Source organism: Gracilinanus agilis, chromosome 2, assembly GCF_016433145.1.
Source record: "Gracilinanus agilis isolate LMUSP501 chromosome 2, AgileGrace, whole genome shotgun sequence".
NCBI lineage: Eukaryota > Metazoa > Chordata > Mammalia > Didelphimorphia > Didelphidae > Gracilinanus > Gracilinanus agilis.
In genome coordinates this window covers 522176779-522197175 of record NC_058131.1, presented here as the reverse complement: position 1 = coordinate 522197175, position 20397 = coordinate 522176779, and the positions used below count along the sequence as shown (strand labels likewise).

The 20397-nt window shown below is 38.2% G+C and overlaps 1 protein-coding gene across 1 annotated transcript in view; it reads left to right on the top strand.

Annotated features, from left to right (window-relative positions):
• Positions 1-19783, top strand: part of EGLN3 (egl-9 family hypoxia inducible factor 3) — a 39917-nt gene extending 20134 nt beyond the window's left edge. The window contains exons 2-5 of the mRNA XM_044662158.1: positions 14910-15029; positions 16594-16730; positions 18149-18222; positions 18350-19783. Of these exons, the coding sequence (XP_044518093.1) occupies positions 14910-15029; positions 16594-16730; positions 18149-18222; positions 18350-18381 (363 nt within the window). The 3' untranslated portion in view covers positions 18382-19783. The remainder of the gene's footprint in view (positions 1-14909; positions 15030-16593; positions 16731-18148; positions 18223-18349) is intronic.
• The last annotated feature ends 614 nt before the right edge of the window (positions 19784-20397 follow it).

The following is a 20397-nucleotide window of genomic DNA, read 5'->3' as shown; positions in this document are numbered from 1 at the left end:
AACATTTTTTTAGAAGCATATTTAAAATCTGGCCTCAGTTACCCCATTTGTAAAATAAGGTAAATCACGGATTGGATGATTTCCAAACCCCATTTCATCTTGAAATCTGAGAAGCTATGAAGCTGATAAGAAGCCATATTCAATTAGCAGGACTCAGGAATCACCAATTAATGGAGCTATCTATCCATTAATTAGTGATTCCCAAGTCCTGTTAATTACATTGCTGTCACAGTGCTCTTCCAGGAGTTAAAGGATTAATTTCAGAGGGAAATTCAACATGCACTAATCCTAACTTTTTAAAAGCTTTTATCTTTTAAAAAGTGGCTTTTGGGGGGTTTTGTTTCCTGCTTATTTGGTAACTGGGGCCATTAACAGCAGTAATATACAATAGTTTATGATTTTTAAGGCAAATGTGCTCTCTCAGTGAGAAGTTTTGTATTGGCTTGTTTCCTTTGTGCAATTATTTTTCATAAAAATAAATTGACCTGAATAAAGACGGCTTGTATAAAGACAGCCATTCTCAGAGTTAGGAAGACAAGAGTTCAAGTTGGATCTGTGACATACTAGCTTGGTGACCACAGTCCCCCTGCACAATTCTCGGGAATTTTAAGTTTCTGAGAAGTTGTTGATCTCTATTGGCAGGAGTTCCCACACAGGCGCTAAGTCTAGACCAAAAAAAACCAAAACAAAACAAAACAAAAAAACGGCAACTTGAGGGACCCTCTCTAGGTCGCCTTAGATGGATAGCAGAAAGGAGCCTTTGTGCTGGATAAATGTCTAGAAATGTATTCTAAGTAATTTCTTGGTTCTTCTGATTCTCTGTAACTAGGGGAGGATGTGGTGAAATCCAAAAGGATATGGTGAAATCCCTAATTTCAGTGTGACTTAAAGCAGGGGAAACCCGGGGTTGACAGGCTTTCCAGAATATGAGGAAACCTAGAAGAGGTGAATGACAGCGTTAATAGGCTGTTGACTGTGAGCGGGGCAGGTGAAAACTGAACTGAGGAGTATGTGGAGTCCGCCTCAGTCCTCCCCACCCCCCAACAGTTTCTTTCTCTCGGCTGTGTTCTCTGGAATGAAGTTGGGTGTTTGATTGCCGATACCCTCACGCCCCGCACGTAGCCCTGTCATTAAGCCATCATCCAGCTGGCAGGGAGCCAGGCCTCCGCGGCGAAGGGGCCGACTTCCTAAACCAAAACAGCTTTTATTGATAAATCGATATTGCTGTAGCTGTTTACAGTTGCTAATTGGAGGGCTGTCGCTGAAACTCCTCCTAGGAAAGTAATTAACCGGAATCTGAAAGTAATGACAATGGCCTCTTAAGTTCCTGGTCTCTGAAGGTTTCTTTTGAGGGGATGGGGGTGGGGAAGGGGATGGGGGTGGGGTAGGAGATGAGGAAGAGTTGAGGAGGCGGGGAGGAGGGTAAAAGCTTTGGGGCCGAGAGGAAAGGAATCCCTCAGAGCCTCGTCTTAAACTTGGAAAAATTGCATGCAAAGTTCCATAGCCCTGTGACTTGGGATGCTACAGAACCGAGGACAAAAAGTTCATGGTTTGAGACAAGGTCCTGAAAAATGTCAACTCTGAGAGACAAGTGTTAGAATAAATTGGGAGGAGGTTACAGGGGGTTAGCCAAAACATTCCTCTCTTCCCAACACATTCAACTCGAATGCCAAGAAGGGGCAGGCAAATCTAGTATTTGTTTAGCTTCTTGTTGATTTCCATTTTGATTTTCTCACTTATCTTTACCGTAATTTTTTTCTGAAAGTTTTTTTTTTTTTTAAGAGGATATTGTAGATCATGGTTTCTGGAGGGAAGTTGAGATAACCCTCCCCCATTTTGCCCTCTCCATACACTGGAAGAAAAACGAATGAACTTTTGGGACTTTGGGGGATGATGAGTGTCTGGATTAGGATAAATGAAGAAGATGGAACTGGTGCTGGGTTTGGACTCAGTTTCTATTTATCAGAAATTTTCAGTGGAATCGCTCCCAGAAAGTTTTTCCTTAGAGATTTAGAAGAAAGAAAATTAAAAGTGGTTTTTGTGCTCAATTTAGGAGTGGAGGAAGAAGGGTGATGTGGGTGTATCACTGGAGGATTACAGTGAACATAAAAAATGAACTGGAAGATACTTGCACCAAATGGGATGGATCTGCCCATGTACTGGACTAGAATGATTATATTAGGGTGATTTTTTTTCTTTCAGTGTCCAAAAAGAGAGTAATTTCCCTGAAAAAAAAATAAAAAGAGGCAGGGGGCTTTTGTATTTGATATCTCCAATCGAAAAAGATTTTCTGTTTTGGGGTGTTTTACCCCCCCATTTCATTTGCTATCCCACTCTTCAGTAGGATCAATAATGAAAGTTTAAGTAGTGTATAGCTCTTCTGAACTTAAATACTCTCTAAGAAACACTGAAATATGATCCTTTTGATTGCCCTGATCAAACTGGGGTTAGGAGTGTGAAGGGGAAAAAAGTATTGGATGGAGTTAATATTTACCCTTTTAGTTGAGGAGTACCTAAACACCACTAAAGTAGTAATAAAAACCACATATCTAATAGCACTCTAAAGGTTTACAGAGTACTTTTTTTTTGTCAAAACCACTGTTACGAATGTTAGAGTTCTTTGAGCCTGTTCTGCTTATCTTACAGGTGAGATGGTTGTTCCTCGGTGAGGTGGGGTGATACCAAGATGAGATTGCTAACTATTATTGTTGTTTATTTATTTCAGTCATATCTGATTCTTTGAGACCTCATTGGTTTTTGTGGCAAAGATCCTCGAGTAGTTTGCCATTTCCTTCTCTAGCTCATTTGACAGATGAGGAAATTGAGGCAAAACAGAATTAAGTGACTTTCCCAGAGTAACACAGCTAGTAAGCGTCCATGGCCAGATTTGAACTCTGGAAGATGAGTCTTCCTGACACTAAGCCTGACATTCTATCTATTGTGCTACCTAGCTGCCCTGACTTTCATATTTGTCTTTGTGGGTACTTTTATCTGTATTTAAATAGCCAGAGTTTGCTGACAGAGTGGTGGGTTTTTATAAATGCATACTCGGAGATTCTTCAGTTTTCTTCCACTTTCTCCCATCTAGCTTGCAATAACAGAATAATGGTGCTACAGAACTACCACGTGGTTTAACTCTGCAAATATTTATAAGCCACCTACCACACCCAGTGTTAGGCACTGAGGATACAAAGGCCATAACAGTTCCTCTAGGATCTCCAGGAATTTAGTTCTTGGTGGGGAGGTAGGGATATAGGGGGAGCATAAAAAAGCTGGTGTAAACTTTAATTAGTAAGTGGTAAGGAGGGACCACTAACAAAGGTGGTATGTGGGAGAGGGGAGTGAGGGAGAGGAAGGGAAAAGAGGATGAAAGTTAAGACAGAAATCAGATGCGGACAAAGAGAAAAGAAAGAGAAAGAGGGAAGGAAGGAGAGAAGAGTGAGAAGAAAGAAGAGAGAGAGAGAAAGAGAGAGAGAGGGAGAGAGAGATATTTACTCTTATTTAAGTCATTTAAGCCTAATTCTTTTTAAAAGTGAGTAGTAGGGGGCAGCTGAGTAGCTCATTGGATTGAGAGTCAGGCCTAGGGAGGGGAGGTCCTAGGTTCAAATCTGACCTCAGGAACTTCCCAGCTGTGTGACCCTGGGCAAGTCACTTGACCCCCATTGCCTACCCTTACCTCTCTTCTGCCTTGGAGCCAATACACAGTATAGACTTCAAAACGGAAGGTAAGGGTTTAAAAAAAACAAAACAAAAAAAACAAAAAAGTGAGTAGTAAAATGATTGCCCTAAAGAAATATGAGTAATCCTCATTAATTACTGGCATGGGCATAGTAGGGAGATGGCATGGACACTGTACCCCTTAACTCAGGCAAACTGTAAACAGAGAAATTTCCTTGCTCCTTTCTGTCCTTGTGACTCCTAACCCAAGAACATCTGATAGCTATTATAAGACCCTGAGATTACTATCTTTGGATTGTCCTTTAGGTTGAGATGGACGAGATTTACCTCCAGGCTACACCTTGATACCATGGGACTATATCTCAGGCATCCATCTGTTACCTAAACTATGAGGGTCTCCAGGCAGACCCCAGTCAGATGACCTGAACACCCTACCAAATGCCTAAGTGCTTACCACTCTAGAGTCATATCCACACCGTGACACAGCGTCAGGTACTCACTGTTGCAAAGAGTATAAAAACCCCTGAACTAAAGCATTCTGGGAGCAACCCCCAGGGTTGTTCCACTCATGCTATCTTGCTGGCCAATAATTCTATCTTACTAATAAATCTCTTTTTACTTTTCAACTAAGTTTTGGAGTCTTGCATTTTTGTAAAAGGTATCCTTCCCAAACCCAGGGATTCACCATTGTACCCCACAACACCTGGTTGTAACCCCACAACATTACAGTGTTAACATTTTGACTTTTCATTTCACATTGATTAAGTATGGGAAGGAATTATTGGATGCCAGACAATTTTTGTGCCAGTTGCCTTTGAAACCTGAGAAACAATACCATCCACACTCCTCCCAATAAAATATGTTTACCATTGCTAGAATCTCTTGGTAAGGCACTTAAGGGAAAACTTTGGATTCAGAAAGTAAGAGATTCTTGAAGATAAAGTACCACCCTTTTCAATAGGATCCTAGAGGGAAGGGGAAAAGAGCAAGAAGAAGCTTACACACAAATCTTATTTCCTTTCATTTTCCCTCTGGATCAAAGGTGCTTGCCCTTGCAAAAGATTTTCAGAGGTTATTTTGCAGCCTTTTCCTCTCCTCTTGACATCAGTCAAGTAGAAAATAACCGACATTAATATTTTGGTTTTATTTGCCATTAAAAGACCTTGCCTCTTTTAAGTTGTCTCACATTACACATGGCAATTTAGGTATTTAAAAATTTCTTTTAAAAGCGCCTCAGTACCTGGACTAGTTAAAAAACCAAACTATCTGCAAGAAGAAGCATAGCAAACATTTTAAGTGTGGCAATGAAAAGAGGTTTATTTTCTTTTCCTCAATAATTGTCATTCCCCATATCTCCTTTTTATTCCAGAGTTAGTCTTTATGTTCTCAATACCTTGGATTCAGTAAATTTCAAATGCAAAAGTTTTGTTTCCATTTCCATCTCTTTGGCTTTGCACTGTCTGTGTCTTCCATGCCTGAAATGCTCTCGGTCCTCACTTCACCTTGGACAGTCCTGGTTTCCTTGTCATTCCACCTTTTTCTGATTCCTTTCCTCATACTCCCCAGCTGCTAATGTTTTTACTCCCTAAGGTTATCTTGCATCTGTTTTGTATGGCCCTTAGAGCTGGGGATAGGAGAACTCCTGGCTATTTCACTTGAGTTCCAAATCTCCATTCCAGCCATTCTCTCTGGCTATTCCACATGCCTGGAATACTCTTCCTCCTCTGCTCTGATGACAGACCACCACTGACCTCCCAGCTTCCTTTAAGTCCCAACTAAAATCCCACCTTTTACTAAAAGCCTTCCTCTATACTGATTAATTCATTTGCCTTTCCTCTTTTAATTACTTTCTATTTATCCTGTATCTACCTTGCTTTGTCTATATTTATTTGCATACTCTCTCTCCCATTCAATTGTATGTTCCTTGAGGGCAGGGACCGCCTTTTGGTGTCTTTAGTGCTAAGCACTGTTCCAGACACAAAGTAGGCACTTAATAAATGTTTATCTATTGAAGAATTGAGTGAAGATGTAGCCATTAGTAAACAGTAGCCAGGGATCTGGTGTCCTCTAGTTAAAGGTCAAAACCAGGAAGTAGAGGAAATATTGGCTGACTGGTTCTAAGAGATTCTGGGTGGGGCAGCTAGGTGGCCCAGTGTACAGAGCACCAGGCCTACCGAGTCTGTTCAAATATGGCCTCAGACACTTCCTAGCTATGTGATCCTGGACAAATCACTTAACCCCAAATGCCTAGCCCTTACTGATCTTCTGCCTTGGAATCAATAAGGCAGAAGATAAGGGTTAAAAAAAAAAAAAACAAACCCAAAGGTTCCTATGGGTAAATAAGCTAAGTGTTGGGTGAACTTGGGGCTGGGAGGAGTTGACTTCAGGAGATAATTTAGCACACTTTCATTTTAAAGCTTTGAGATTTGATTACTAAAGATTTGAGAGCCAGTACATTAAGAAGTGGATAGGAGTGGAGTGTTCCTTTGGTGGAGAACTTAACAGAATTGATAATGTTTGCATTTGGTGCCTCAAATTTCTTCCTTTCAAGTATCTTTTGTTCTTTGATTAAAGGAATTTGGTTTCTGGGTTGGGTATGCAGAGGGTGGCCTCCATCTCCTCCAGCCATACAAAAAATGTAATCTCCATTCTGTAATGTCACCTTGGGAATTACATCTTTTTTGGTGTTTGATTTTCTGGATGGGGACCTGAGGCAGAGCTATGATTGCAGCTTTGACTATAATCTTCTTGGACTAATTCTGTTTCCTTACCTATAAAATGAAGGTGTTGGACTAGATGGTCCCTGAAGCCCCTTCCAACCGCACACCCATGGTCCTGTGATATTTTGTCCCATTTAGAGTACCTGGAGTCTGTTGCTGGTGTTCTTTGTCATCTGCTAAGTGGCAAGCTCTTGGCTATGGATTCACTATGGAGATCTATTCCAAGGGGCTAGATCAAAGGCCCTAAGTACTTATAGGCTGGGAACACATTGCATCACAAGGAAATAGTCCCAACACCTTGTACTCTTGATTGTAGGTGACCACCTACTAATTATGTTATTTATTAGAAAGGCCATATGTGGCAAAACACTGGAAATCAATCCAGGGGATGCCCATCAATTGGGAAGTGGCTAAGTTGTGGCATATGATTGTGATAGAATACTACCGTGCTATAAGAAATGATAAGCAGGTTAATTTTTTTAAAAAATTAGAAAAACCAACAAGAAATTGAAAAAGTGAAATGAGAACATTATCGATAGCTATAGAATTAATGTTTGAAGAATAACTTGGGGTTGCAAACCAGAGAAAGAATTGATAAATAGAAACACAAAAGATATGTGTGTGTGTGTGTGTGTGTGTGTATGTATATAATTTTTTTTTTTTTTTTTGTCAAATGATGCCTTCTCTAGTGTAGGGAGGGAAGGGAAGAAAGGAGATGCCTGGGAATTTTAATGTAAACAACAAACAAATAAAATTAACCCACCCCAAAAAATGGTTAAGACCATGTAATATGGTCATAGAAAGTTAGGCTGAGAGTAAAGAAAACCTGAGCTCAAGTCTCATTTCTGACATATAGATGGATAGATAAAACATTTATTAAGCACCTGCTGTATACCAGGCACTGTGCTAAACATTAAGGATACAAATAAAATCGAGCATGAGAATCCTTGCATTAAGGGGCTTGCCTTCCAATGGGGGGGAAAACACACAAAGGAGACCTGAGGGAATAAAGGGAGGGGTATCATATGGTGTAGAGATGACCAGGAAGAGACCAGGATGCTTGGTTCTAGGCAATATAAGGCAAAAGCTTCTTCACTATCTGCCCCTCAACCAGAACTTTGGGCTTTCATCTTGAGTACCAGGCTGTGATAGGTGAGCTCTCATCTCTATCTTCTTCCAAATCAGACCTCCCCAATATTTCTAAAACTCTGGCCATCAGCTCATCTTCTTCCTATTGGAACTCTGAATACCATCCAATGGAAAGTTGGCTGATTGGTAAGCTTTTGCCTTATATTGCCCAGAACCAGGCATCCTGGTCTCTTCCTGGTCATCTCTACACCATATGGTACCCCTCCCTTTATTCCCTCAGGTCTCCTTTATGTGTTTTCCCCCTATAGGAAGGTAAGTCCCTTAATGCAAGGATTCTCATGTTTGATTTTATTTGTATCCTTAATGTTTAGCACAGTGCCTGGTATACAGTAGGTGCTTAATAAATGCCTTATCTATCCATCTATATGTCAGAAATGAGACTTGAACCCAGGTTTTCTTTACTCTCAGCCTAACTTTCTATGGCTATACTACATGGTCTTAACCATTTTTTTTTTGGGTTAATTTATTTGTTTGTTGTTTACATTAAAATTCCCAGGCATCTCCTTTCTTCCCTTCCCTCCCTACAGTAGAGAAGGTATCTATCATTTGACAAAATATATATATCAAAAGTATCATAGGGAAATGGTGAAGGGACAGGTTAACTCAACTCTGGATAAGTCATTCATTTCCTAGTACCCCAGGAAACTCACTAACACTATAAGTTTCCTTATTGAGAGTCCCCTCTGCCAATAAAATCATAGATAAGGTTCAAATCAACATGAACATTTTTTAATTTAAGTTAATTTCAAAAGAGATTTGGGGAAAATTTTTAAAAGTCACTAGCATCCTTGCAAGTATTGCTTTGTAGGTTTGTCTCAGGGTAATCTGGGCACTTTGGCAAAGTTCTTACTGTCCTGAAGCTCTCTGCTCTGCTCTTTTCTATGCTCCCTGCCCCCCCACCCCCCTACATACCCAGCCCAGGGAGGCAGAGATAGCCACTTAGTTGACCTCACCTTTCTGTGTTTGTAGTGTGGCCCTGAAGCAGCAAGTTGGCACCCACCATGAGCAGTTATAAAAATAACATTCCGGCAGCTTGTTTGGGCTTCTTGGGTTACTTTAGAACATGTTGGGAATTCTAGGCAAATAGCTGGGAATCCAGACCTATATCTCCTATGGCACTGAGCCAGGCAACACTGATAAAACTGGATATAGTTTCAACAGGCTCTAGGAGACTCACAATGATTTCCTTTCATTGTTTCAAGCTTTATTCAAATGACATCAGGTGCAAGCTGGAAAGGATGAATATTTACCTTTGCAATCACTGGACCCAGGAATTTCCTCTCTCTTCCCATAAGACCTATGGGAATTTAGCCAAAATCTTAACTTCTGAAGTCTGAAAAAGGAAATACTATGTGAAAAAAAGCTTCCAATTTAGTGGTAAGATTCCTAAGAGATATTATCTTTTAGTCTAGATTAGGTCTTGTAATATAGAATATAATATACTAAATGCCATATTGAAATTGTTCAGTCACTTATACGAAAAACAGAACGTTGGAACTGGAAATGAACACAGACCCTCTAGTCTAACCAAACCCATTATTTTCCTAAAGAGAAGACGCATAGGGTGAGTTCACATAGCTAATCGATGGCCCCAGTTTATATCTCCTGAATCTTTAATTCAGGATTTGCTTCTTTTCATAATGATAACATCAAAAATTTAAAAAATTTTCTTTTTTATTTTGTCCTACCTACAGATAATCCTGATAGGTAATTATGATTTGTGATCATTATTTAGCCAAAGAAACTCCTGAAACAATGTAGTAAGCAGAGATTTTTAACTTTGTGTTATGGTTCATTAGGCAGAAGTCTATGGATCCTTTCTCAGAATATCTTTTATTGCATAAAAAAAAACATAGAATTATGTGAGAAGTCAATTATTTAATCATATCAAAATATAGTTATTTAAAAAAAAGATGACAGTTCCCAGCTTAAGAATTAAGGAATGAAGAAGTTGAAAATGTAGTGCCTTTGTCAATGAATCTAAGATTTCTTAAAATATTAAAATGTGCCACCCACTGTGTCAAAAGTTCTTAAAACAATGGATGTCTTCCAGATGCAAGTAGCAGTTCTGTATTACTTATCTCTTACCCTTATTATTGTTGTTTAGTCAGTTCTGACTCTTTGTAATCCCATTTGGGGTTTTCTCACCTATCATGCTACATTAGTTTGCCTTTCCCTTTTCAGCTCATTTGATGGATAAGGAAACAGAGGCAAATTAGGGTTAAATGATATGCCCAGAGTCACACAGCCAGTAAGTGTCTGAGGCTAGGAAGATGGGTCTTCTTGCCATCAGGCACAGCATTCATCCACTGCACCACCTACCAGTCATTTTTCCTTTGTTAGGCATGGTCAATAGGGTTGCCCCCTTTCTCCAACAAAAAAGGGTCATTGAGACATTTTTTAAAAAGTGAGAACAGAAAGGCTGAAAGAAACACTGAATATGACTTTTTACAAACCTCAAGCCTTCTTACATTAGTTCTAAGTTCTTATCTATTGAAAGAGGTACCAAATTCCCATGAATCCCACTACTCCCCATTTGAACTCCTTGTTTCATTGCCATTTTGTATTTAAAGATACTGATAGAAGCTTTGAGAAAGCAAGGATCTCCTCTCCATTGATCATAGGGTTATCTTAAGATTTACAGCTGATCTACAATCTTTAGGAGTCATCTGGTCCAATCCTAATCATTTTACAGGTGAGGACACTAAAGGCCAGAGGTCACACAGCTGATAATAAGGGCCCAGGATCTTTATCTCTCCCCCAGAAGGACATGATAAGTGACTTGAACACATGAATTCTGATGGGGAGCTGTGTGTATGTGACTGAAAACATATGTGTTTTCTATCTTAGAGAGTGAATGAGAGATCAGAGTTCTCAGGGCTGTGGGTCATTCCTGTGATTCATAGACTAGTGCTTTTTGACAACAGTTTATTCTTCTAGCCTTACTGAGGCTGGGAGCCTCAGTAGGAGACTCTGTCTTTTATATTTCACTGAGGCAAGGAGAGAGCTCTCACTTTGAAATCTGCACAAGGATTTTCTGAAAGATCTGGCAGTTTAAATAGATCTGCTTCTTTTACTAAGGATTTTTTTTTTTGTATTAAAAAAAAAAAAACAAAAAAAAAACCTTACCTTGTCTTAGAAGAGTGGTAAAAGCTAGGCATTGGGAGTTAAATGACTTGCCCAGGGACATACAGCTAGGAAGAGTCTTGAGGTCCTCCTATCTCTAGACCTGGCTGTCTATCCACTGAGCCACTTAGCTGCCCCTTCCTCTCTCCCATGTTTTTGCTTTTCAAAGCTCACCCTCACCTATAATGCAAAGGGCTCTGGATTTGGAGTCAAATTCTGACTGTGTTACTTTGAAACCTTGTGCAATATCAGATTGATTTACCATCTCAGGGAAGGGAGAGGGACTAGAGAGAGAGAATTTGATATTCAAATGTTTTTTAAAATGAATGTTAGAAAATATTCTCACTATTGATGTTACCTATTATTAGTAAATAACTAGATACAAAATAAATGAAAACGAATACAAACAAATGAAAACCCTTGTGTAAATCACTCACCTCTCCTGCATCTGTAGAGGAGGTGGGATCAGAGGGCCTCTAAGGTCCCATCCTGGCTCAGGTGATCTCAGGATCTTTTTTTGTTTGGTTTCTAGCTTCTGTAGGAATATGAGTTAGGGACAGATTTCTAGGATTGGTTAAAGGAAGGGAATTTTGAAATAAGCCCTGGGAAAGGATTTTGGGAAGGAAAAGGAATTGTGGGAGCAGGTATGACCTGACTTAAAGCCTTTTCTGATCCTTTCTAGTTGTTACTGCTTCGTTTCACTTCCAAATATCTTATATTTCTTTCTTGCACAGGTTATATCCCTCCTATTCATCCCTCCTTTTCCCCAGACTATTAAATGCTTTGAACATAGTTTGGTACACACTTTGGCAGAGGATGGAGGGGAAAAATTCTATTTAGAATCATACCTTTTCTATGTAAATATTTTAAATTCATTTGAATTAGTTTAATACTTAATATTTTATTTTATAATTTGAATTTTAAATATTTTTAAGTTCATTCTTTATTCAAAATATAACATAGGAACTAAATATTTCTCAGACTGAACAAATTAAAAGGATATTAAAGGCCTAAAGGTATAGTGGTTAAGAGCACCTGACCTGGAATCAAGAAGACCTGAGTTTAAATCTAACTTCAGACACATACTAGCTGTGTGAATCTGCGCAAGTCACTTCATCTCTGTTTTCCTCCATTTTCTCATCTGTAAAATGGGAATAATAATCAACACCTATCTCCCTGGATTGTTGTGAGGATCAAATGATAATAATTGTAAAGCACTCAACAGCACAGTGCCTGGCAGGTTATAAGAACGGTGTAAAAGTAAGCTATTATTTTATCCTTTTATTTTTTCTGGGACAGCTAGGTGGTACAGTGGATTGAGCACTGGGCTTGGAATCAAGAAGACTTATATTTATGAATTCACATCTAACCTCAGATACTAACTAAACTGAGAACCTGGGCAAGTAACTAACCCCTGTTTGTTTCATTCCTCATCTGTCAATTGAGCTGGAGAAGGAAATGGCAGACCATTCAAGTAGCTTTCCTTCACAAAGAGTTAGACCCAACTAAAAAAAAAAAAAACTCTAAAAACAACTCACTCTTTCTAAAATGAGATGATGTTGTGAAATAATGCATTCCATTTTTTGTATTTTAATTTCCATCCAAGCCAAAATTATTTTTGTATACTTTTTATTCTAGTAGAATCAGTGTAGCAGGAAGCTGGGAGCATTCTAAATGACTAGCTCATGCTTTCTAAGTTCTCTTTAAGTAAAAATGATTGGACAGATTGTGTTGGTATCCCTTCTGTGCATTGAGCATAATCTTGGCTGTCTTCCCAAAGATGGCAAGATGCCATTTGTCAGGAAATGTGACCAGAAGATCCTGCTATACGTGTATACTCAAGGTTTTAAAATGGCTGGAGGAATTACTGTTCTAGCTGGATATGAACTGAATTAAGAAGGAAAGGACTCTAGCCTGTGTTGCTAATTTATCTTCCTGACTCAAGATATACAACTTCTTAATGATATATGCTTTTAAAAAAATGAAAAAAGTACGTTAAACATTTTCAGACACTGCTAATGTGAGAAAGTTTTGCTTGATTATGCCTATTTGTTATGTGGGTTTTCCTTTTTTTTTTTTTCCCCCTCATTGGGAGTGAGGAGCAGTAGTGATAGGTTTGCAAAAATAAAAGAAAGGAAAGAAGGAAGGATAGTGCCTCACCCATTTTATTCCTACCACACACTGCTATTTAGAGCAACCTAAATTTCTAGGGCTTGTGCCAAAAAATGGGGAAAGCAGCAAGGTTATCTATGTCAAAATGGGGAAAATATATTTTTTAATGTACCAAAGGCTAGAACCAACCAACAAAGAATGACGCTTTGAAAGTTATAAGTTGACTGGAAAGACTTACATAAACTGATGCAGAGTGAAGTGAGCAGAACCAGAACACTGTACATAGTAATAGTAATATTGTATTGTGATCTACTGTGAATAACAACTATTCTCATCAAAACAATATCCACCTCCAGAGAAAGAATTAATGGAGTCCGAATTCAATTAAAGCAGACTACTTTTTATTTTATTTTCTTCATTTAAAAAAATGTATCTTTTCCCATAAAATGGCGAATTTAGCTTTGTATTATAGAACAAATATAACCAAAATGATTGCCATTCCCGGGAGGAGGAGGAGCCCAAAATGTTAAAAACAAATGCCAAAAATTGTTTTACACGTAATTGGGAAAAAATAAAATTTTACTGAAGTATTAAAAAAATAAAAAGGGAGGAATGCTTTTATAAAAAGAGAAAGTTACAAGTTGAATTTATAATATACTGAAAAAGAAAAAGAAATGTTTTGCTGTGTATAAGAGAGGCTCAACTTTACGTACAATCCTGCTCAGAGTAAATCTGGTTTTTACAATGATAGGGGGAAAATGACTGTTGATAACTTGATTTTTCCCCTCCTCATCAATTAGTGGCATGTACTATCTCTAGAATTCCAAGACATTTAAAAATAGCACTTTAAAAATTACATTTAAAATAATGGTGGATTATAAATTTGTTGATTTAACTTTGATTCTGTTTATCTTGTAACTGCTTTATTAAGGAGAGATTAAAGCTAAAAGGTTTATGTCAGGTGGTCATAGGGCCTCCTTTTTCTTCATCTGTAAAATGAAGAGATCAGATGAGATTGCCCCTCAGGTTCCTTTCTAGATCTAAGCCTGCATTCCTAGGACTTTTAGAGTTTTCCGAAAGACTTTTATAGTATTTTTTAAAATTATATTTAAATTAAAAAAAACTAACAAGGATTTATTTTTCTTTCTCTTCTATGTCCTCTCTACCCCCATTCACAAATGCTTTATGTACATTTATCTTAGTTGATATTCAACCTGTGAACCAGTTAATAGCACAACTATTACTTTCCATTTTACAGATGATGAAACGGAGTCTCAACCATTGTCCAATGGAGTAGTTATTAAATGATGGATATGTGACTTTTTAAATCCCATCCTTTTTCTACTATATCAAACTATTCTTAGACCTTTCTGGTACTGTGGAACTACTTTAGAAGTTAGCTTCAGAGTAGGAAATGTCACGAAAAACACTTGAATGACTTCCAGAAACATTCTTAGTGATGCACACTGGGTTCCTAAGACTTCAGGATGTTGCTTTCTCCTTTTTATGTCCTGCCTGTGCCTGAGTCTCAAACATGACATTCTTACCTTTTGAACTTCTTAGAATGCCATAGATCTTGACCGTTGCATGTCTAGGACAGTATTCATTGCTCACTTGGGCATCTCAGTCTTTGACTTCCTTCCAAGATTGCCAGCTGAAAAGAGACTATCATTGGTTATAAGTTTAGGAAATAGCATTGAGCTATACGAATGAGTTGAGTTTTCAGGCTGAAAATTCTGTATCAAAAGAGAATTAACTTAGAATAGCTGCAGTTACTTGCCAAAGACAAAAACCAAAGGTTTAAACAAAAGAGCATAAGGATATTCCACAAGTCCAAATTCAGTAAAACTTACAAGTTCATGGAGACTTTGAGGAAACCATATAGTAATAGAATTCTGTTTGGAGGACATTAGGTTGTGTCAGTAACTGTTTAATTCTGAGTTTCTCTGTACTTCAGTGTGTAATCCACACCCCTTTTATATGTTGTCTTTTCTCATTTGAATATAAACTCCTTGAGGGAAGGGACTGTCTTGCTCACTTTTATTATATTGTTAGTGATTAAATCAGCAACTGGCACATAGCAAGCCCTACATAAATGCTTTATCTCTTTCATCTACCTATTAGGCAATGGTGGCTTGCTATCCTGGGAATGGCACTGGCTATGTTCGACATGTAGACAACCCTAATGGAGATGGGCGCTGCATCACCTGCATCTACTATCTGAACAAGAACTGGGATTCCAAGGTATGTCAGGGACTTGGAGTATGTATAAATGTGCATTGAGATCTAGGCACGGGGAAGAGATTATGCTAAGAAGTTTGAGGGGAGAAGTTGTATAATTCAAAAGTAGAGAAAACTTCAAAAATACTAAAATATTCATTTCTTCCATAATATTTGGGGGGATATTATCTCTTCTCCCTCCCCCCCCCTTGAAATTCAGGACTAAAGGAGATAAAATGAAAATAATGGTTCTAAAGCAGTATCACCTCCCCCTCCTCCAACCCCCCCCCCCAGCCAAAACCTCACCCCAGAGTACTTGTCTCTCAGAGCAGAAGAATCAAACGTTGAGCCCAGGCAGAGCTGACGTGACTTAGACTGCTGAAACCTAATTAGTAGCAACAAAATACACTTTTCCTCCCAGCAGCAATATTGAGAGGGTTTCGCAAAACTGATGCTCTAGGATATAAAAGCATCCCCAAGAGAGAATTTCCCACACAGCCTCTCTCACACAGAATGAAATATCTCATCAGTGGCCACTTGCCATGGCTTATCAAAGAGTATGAACTCCAGGGGAGTCTTGGCTTATTTTATATATTTGACAATGTGTGTAACGTGTGTGTATACTTAGACAGATTTAAAAACCAGTATATCTGGATTGAGGCATTTTTGAAAATTCAAGGATGATTTAGTAGTTTGGGAAGTGAGGGAATTATTCCAGCTTATTTGGCTTCTGAACTTTCAGCATCCCTACTTCCTGTCAGTTGAGGTCAGACACAGGCTGCCTTAGAGAAGTTCTAAGGTTTTTGTTTGGGGGCCAGAGAAGCTATTAAACCAGTAAGAAAACCATGAGTGGATGAAAACACTAGGGGAAAGTTCATTTCTTCCATCTTGACTTTCTTTCCCCCAACATGCTGAGGCTAAAGCATGTCCTTGAACACATCAGATTTTGAAAGAGTAATAATTTTTTAAAAATTTAATTGGCAGAGGCACCATGGCATTTTGGAGAGAGAATGGGTCATGAAACCAATAAGACCCAAGTTCAAATCTTGCCTCTTATACTTACTGACTTTGTTTCCCCAAACATCTCAACTTCTCAGTATTCTAGGTGACTCATAAAGACTTTTTTTTTTAAGTCCATTAAATTGCAGAGAAGGTGCCAACCTACAGTGGTAGGAGGAGTTTCCTCACCAGTAGTTGTCCATTACTAATGAAACTACAGACCTTTTCCTTCTTCCTATCAAACATGATACTTTTAAATGCCCCAAATAAGATCTTCAAATAGCACTACATTTTGAAGTTTAAGAACCTCAAAATATTTTACTTCTGTTTACTCCTTTGTAACATTGTCATTCAGTGTCTAGTACAGGAAAATGAAAAGATTTAGCTAAGGTCATAAATAGACAAATGGCGTAGCCTTCCTTCCAATGGAGAATGTGTGTATATGCACGCACACGTGTGCTCGAGCTCCAACTTGGAACAGAATAGGGGAATCCGACTCCCTGTTCCTCATCAGTAGTAGGTTGATATGTTCATCCCAGCTGGTGAATTATATCTGTGCTCAGGAAATAACCTTTATTGTGTTTTTCAGCTACACGGTGGGATCCTTCGAATATTCCCAGAAGGAAAGTCCTTCATAGCAGATGTGGAACCTATTTTCGACAGGCTACTTTTCTTCTGGTCAGATCGGAGGAATCCACATGAAGTACAACCTTCCTATGCTACGAGGTAAAATGTTAAGAATGACAAATACTCCCAAGGGCAGATTTTCTTCTGGAATAACCAAAGCATCATTTCCAAACAGAATCATAACCCTTTGTTTTTATTTTTAAGGGCAAGAAAGCTCCTTGGGTACCTGAACTAGTTCAATCTTCCCTCCCTCCCTCCTCTCATTTTACAGATGAAGAAACTAAGACCTTTATTTGGCTTCCTTTATGACCTTGAGTAGCTTATCACACTATAGTAATTTTTTCATATTGAGTATGTTTAAAGGGAAAATTTTGGATATATAGGCAAGAGAAAACCAGAACTTTGGATTTGAAATACTCATTAATTCTACTACTTAAAGTTAGCAGGAATTATAGTTTCCCTCTAATTCTCCCACAGACACCTCTTTTTTTGGGGGGTAGAAGCAAATCCAAAGGGAATATCATGTAAAATTTCTTAAAAATTTATTTTGTTTTGGGTGGTACCATAGCACCCTTAAATAAAACAAACCCACAAATCCTGACTTGTACCAAGCAAAAGGCATGCTATATTAGCTCCATTCGCATCTGGTCTAGTCCAGTGATGGGCAAACTACAGCCAGAGGGCCAGATGTGGCCCCCTGAAATGTTCTATCCGGTTGTGTGACATTATTCCTAGTCTGACGAATACAATGAGTAGGATACAATACAATGAAGCTTCGAAAGAGTTGCCTTAGAAACAGACTGACAGATGAGCATTTCCTTTCCTTTAGCCCCCTCTTTAAAAAGTTTGCCCATCACTGGTCTAGTCCATTCCCCACTTTTTACATATAAAGAAATGGAGGCCCAAGAACACTAAATGCTTTCTGTATATCATGTGGTCTTTAGCTTGGAATGGAGAATAGGAAAAATCAGACTCTGTTTCTTATCAGCGATAGGTTAATATGCTCATAGTTTTACACAGTAGGTTCTGGCAAACCCAGGGTAGAAATCCAGATCACCTGGCTTCTAGTTATCGAATGTGTTTTCTACAAATAGCTAGTGATACTTCAGACCACTATTAATTTGTTTCAGGGCTAATAAACCAATAAAAATTAGTTGTCAGCCTTTTGAGAAAACGATGTAGAAATGATAGTATAGTAGTTCTTTAACTGTACTCTCAGAAATTCAAAACACTTATGGTTATAATAGGTTATTCTTTTATAGATTAAGAGGAAATAAGAGCAGATTTGCTTTTTGTCAGTGCTAATGGTTGAGAATTTTAAATCTGATAGTAAATATAGGTAAACATAAAGTGAATCTTTTTAAAGTAAAATTATATTTTCTGCTGGAGGGAAACATTTTAAGTATTTGGTTTTCTTTTAAAAATATTTTTATTAGTGTTTCATTTTCAAAACATGTGAATATTGTTACTTTTCTCCCCAAATTTCATCTAAATCTCATTTCCCTTATCTTTTACAGATATGCTATGACTGTTTGGTACTTTGATGCAGAGGAAAGAGCAGAAGCCAAAAAGAAATTCAGGAATCTAATTGGTAAGTCTTCCAAATTTTTGCAAAGAAAAATAGGTTGATCTGTATACCTCTCTTCCCCTCCCTCTCAGATAACAGTGTTAGAATGCAATTTCTTAACTTCCAATTCTTGTTTCTGTCGCCAACACAGGGAAAACGGAAACCTCCCGAAATGAGGACTGACCTGGAGATCAGTTGGCACTGTTCTTCTCAGAAACATAATTCCTGAATTCTCTGCAAGCAATCAGATCCAAAGATGACCTCTTCATTGACTCGGGAAGGATATTCTTTCCCATATGCTAGAAACGCACCGTTCGTGTCTCTTATCTTGCCTGTGGTACTCAGCATTCTTCTGCCAGGACTATATCCATCTCCAGACATTCTCTGTGACTTTGGAAGAACTTAAAGACTTACCTACTCCAGAAATATTGTTGAGCAATGACCCGTTCAACAAGTTTAGCAGATGACTTTTTGGCTCCACCAGTTGTAAAGATGATGAACATGGAAACATAGGGGAGGAAACAAATCTTATTTGCACTTTATGTAAACTTTTTTGGATTGAAAGAAAGCTTTGCCAAGAAATGTTGCCTCTGGAAGCAATTTGAGAGGTTGACCTAAGGAAACAGTTTAGTGTTCTTAGTACACCGCTCAACTAGATATAATGTAGGGCTATCGGGCAGGCTTTCTATAGCATTAGCTCAAGTTTATGTTTTCACTGTCTCTACAAAGGGCTGTCCTTGTCATTGTAATACATTCACATAAACCTTGTTGGCTGTTCTAATTTTGTTCCTTCTTCCTAATATTGGAAGTAAAGCTTCTTGCTTCTGCTCAAGTTGGGTGAAAGTATTAATCTTGGATGAGATAAGAGTACCATTTACTTCTCTTTTTATTTTCTTCCCTCAAGAGGTTGGTTCAGTAGTCTAGCCAAGGTTGTAAGTTAACCACTGTTATACTGTTTCTTTAATAAGGTAGAGTTTTGGATCCAAGGGGAAAAGTCTGTCTGGATCTTAGAACCAATCTATAATTAGGTAAAATCAAACCAACAAACAGACTGGTTGGCAGTCTTTTTGTTTGTTTAAATTAACAAAATTTTCTCTTCCCACCCCACCCATGATAAAAAAAATACTTGTGTCAATAACTCATGCCTTGTTGAACAAAACAAAGTCCTACGTTGGCTGTATCCCAAATTATACTTCTTTTCCTTGAGACATCATTTCTCTGTCAAGAGGTAGATAGTAGCATGGTTCCATTGGGCCTCAGACTTTATATGTGTGTTCACTTGTTCTGGTGGGGAAGAGGGCCCAAGAGAATTAGCAATGTCTTCCCCTTTTAAAAAAAAAACGAGGCCATACTCTTTTGAGGAAGTGGGGTAAGAAATAAAATCTACATTTTAAAAAGAAAATAGAAATAAAAAATTCCTGGAAAACAACTATGTTGAGTCATTTGACTCTGACTCACCCCACGAGCTTTCATTTCTACAACCAACTTTTTGGTTTCCTTGCTACCTCGGGCTCACACCTGTTGTCATTGTTACAGAGGTCATTTTCATTTACATAGGTGTAATAATGAGATTGTGAAAAATATTCTGTTCTCCATCATTGTTTGAGGAAACATTTTTCCTTATACTAAGCCTCCATTTCACATACCACAGTGGCATTTCTTCACCTTTATCCGGAACACTTTCTGTGTTCCCTTTTGTGTCTTGGAATTGTCTCAATTCCCTACCTATACGGTGAAGAAGGAAAATGGAAAATACTTTTATTTTCTTTGGATAGAGATGTTAGATTTTAGGGAAAAAACTAAAAGTTTGCCTTTCAAATGATGGTCAAAAAGCCTCAGGCAAATATAACTATCACCACCTGCTCCACATTTTTTCTACATGTATCTCTAAATAAGCACAAAATGTGTTCTTTTCTCCCACCTTTTGTCGCCTTGGTGTGTATTTACACAGTTTTCTACCAGATTTTATTTGTGAACCCAGAACCTAAGTCCTAGAAATCTTCAGGGTCATGATTAGTTTGGAGAATGAAATTGATCTTATTTTCCCCAAGTGTTGAGTGTAGAATAGGCTGTGAACCACTATTGGTTGAAAGACCAAACACACAGGATTTCTCTCCACCACATTGGATCATGAAGAATAGAAATTTCTCACTGATGGATATAGCTTCAGTTGCACTAAGATAGATCTCTAAGAAAAAT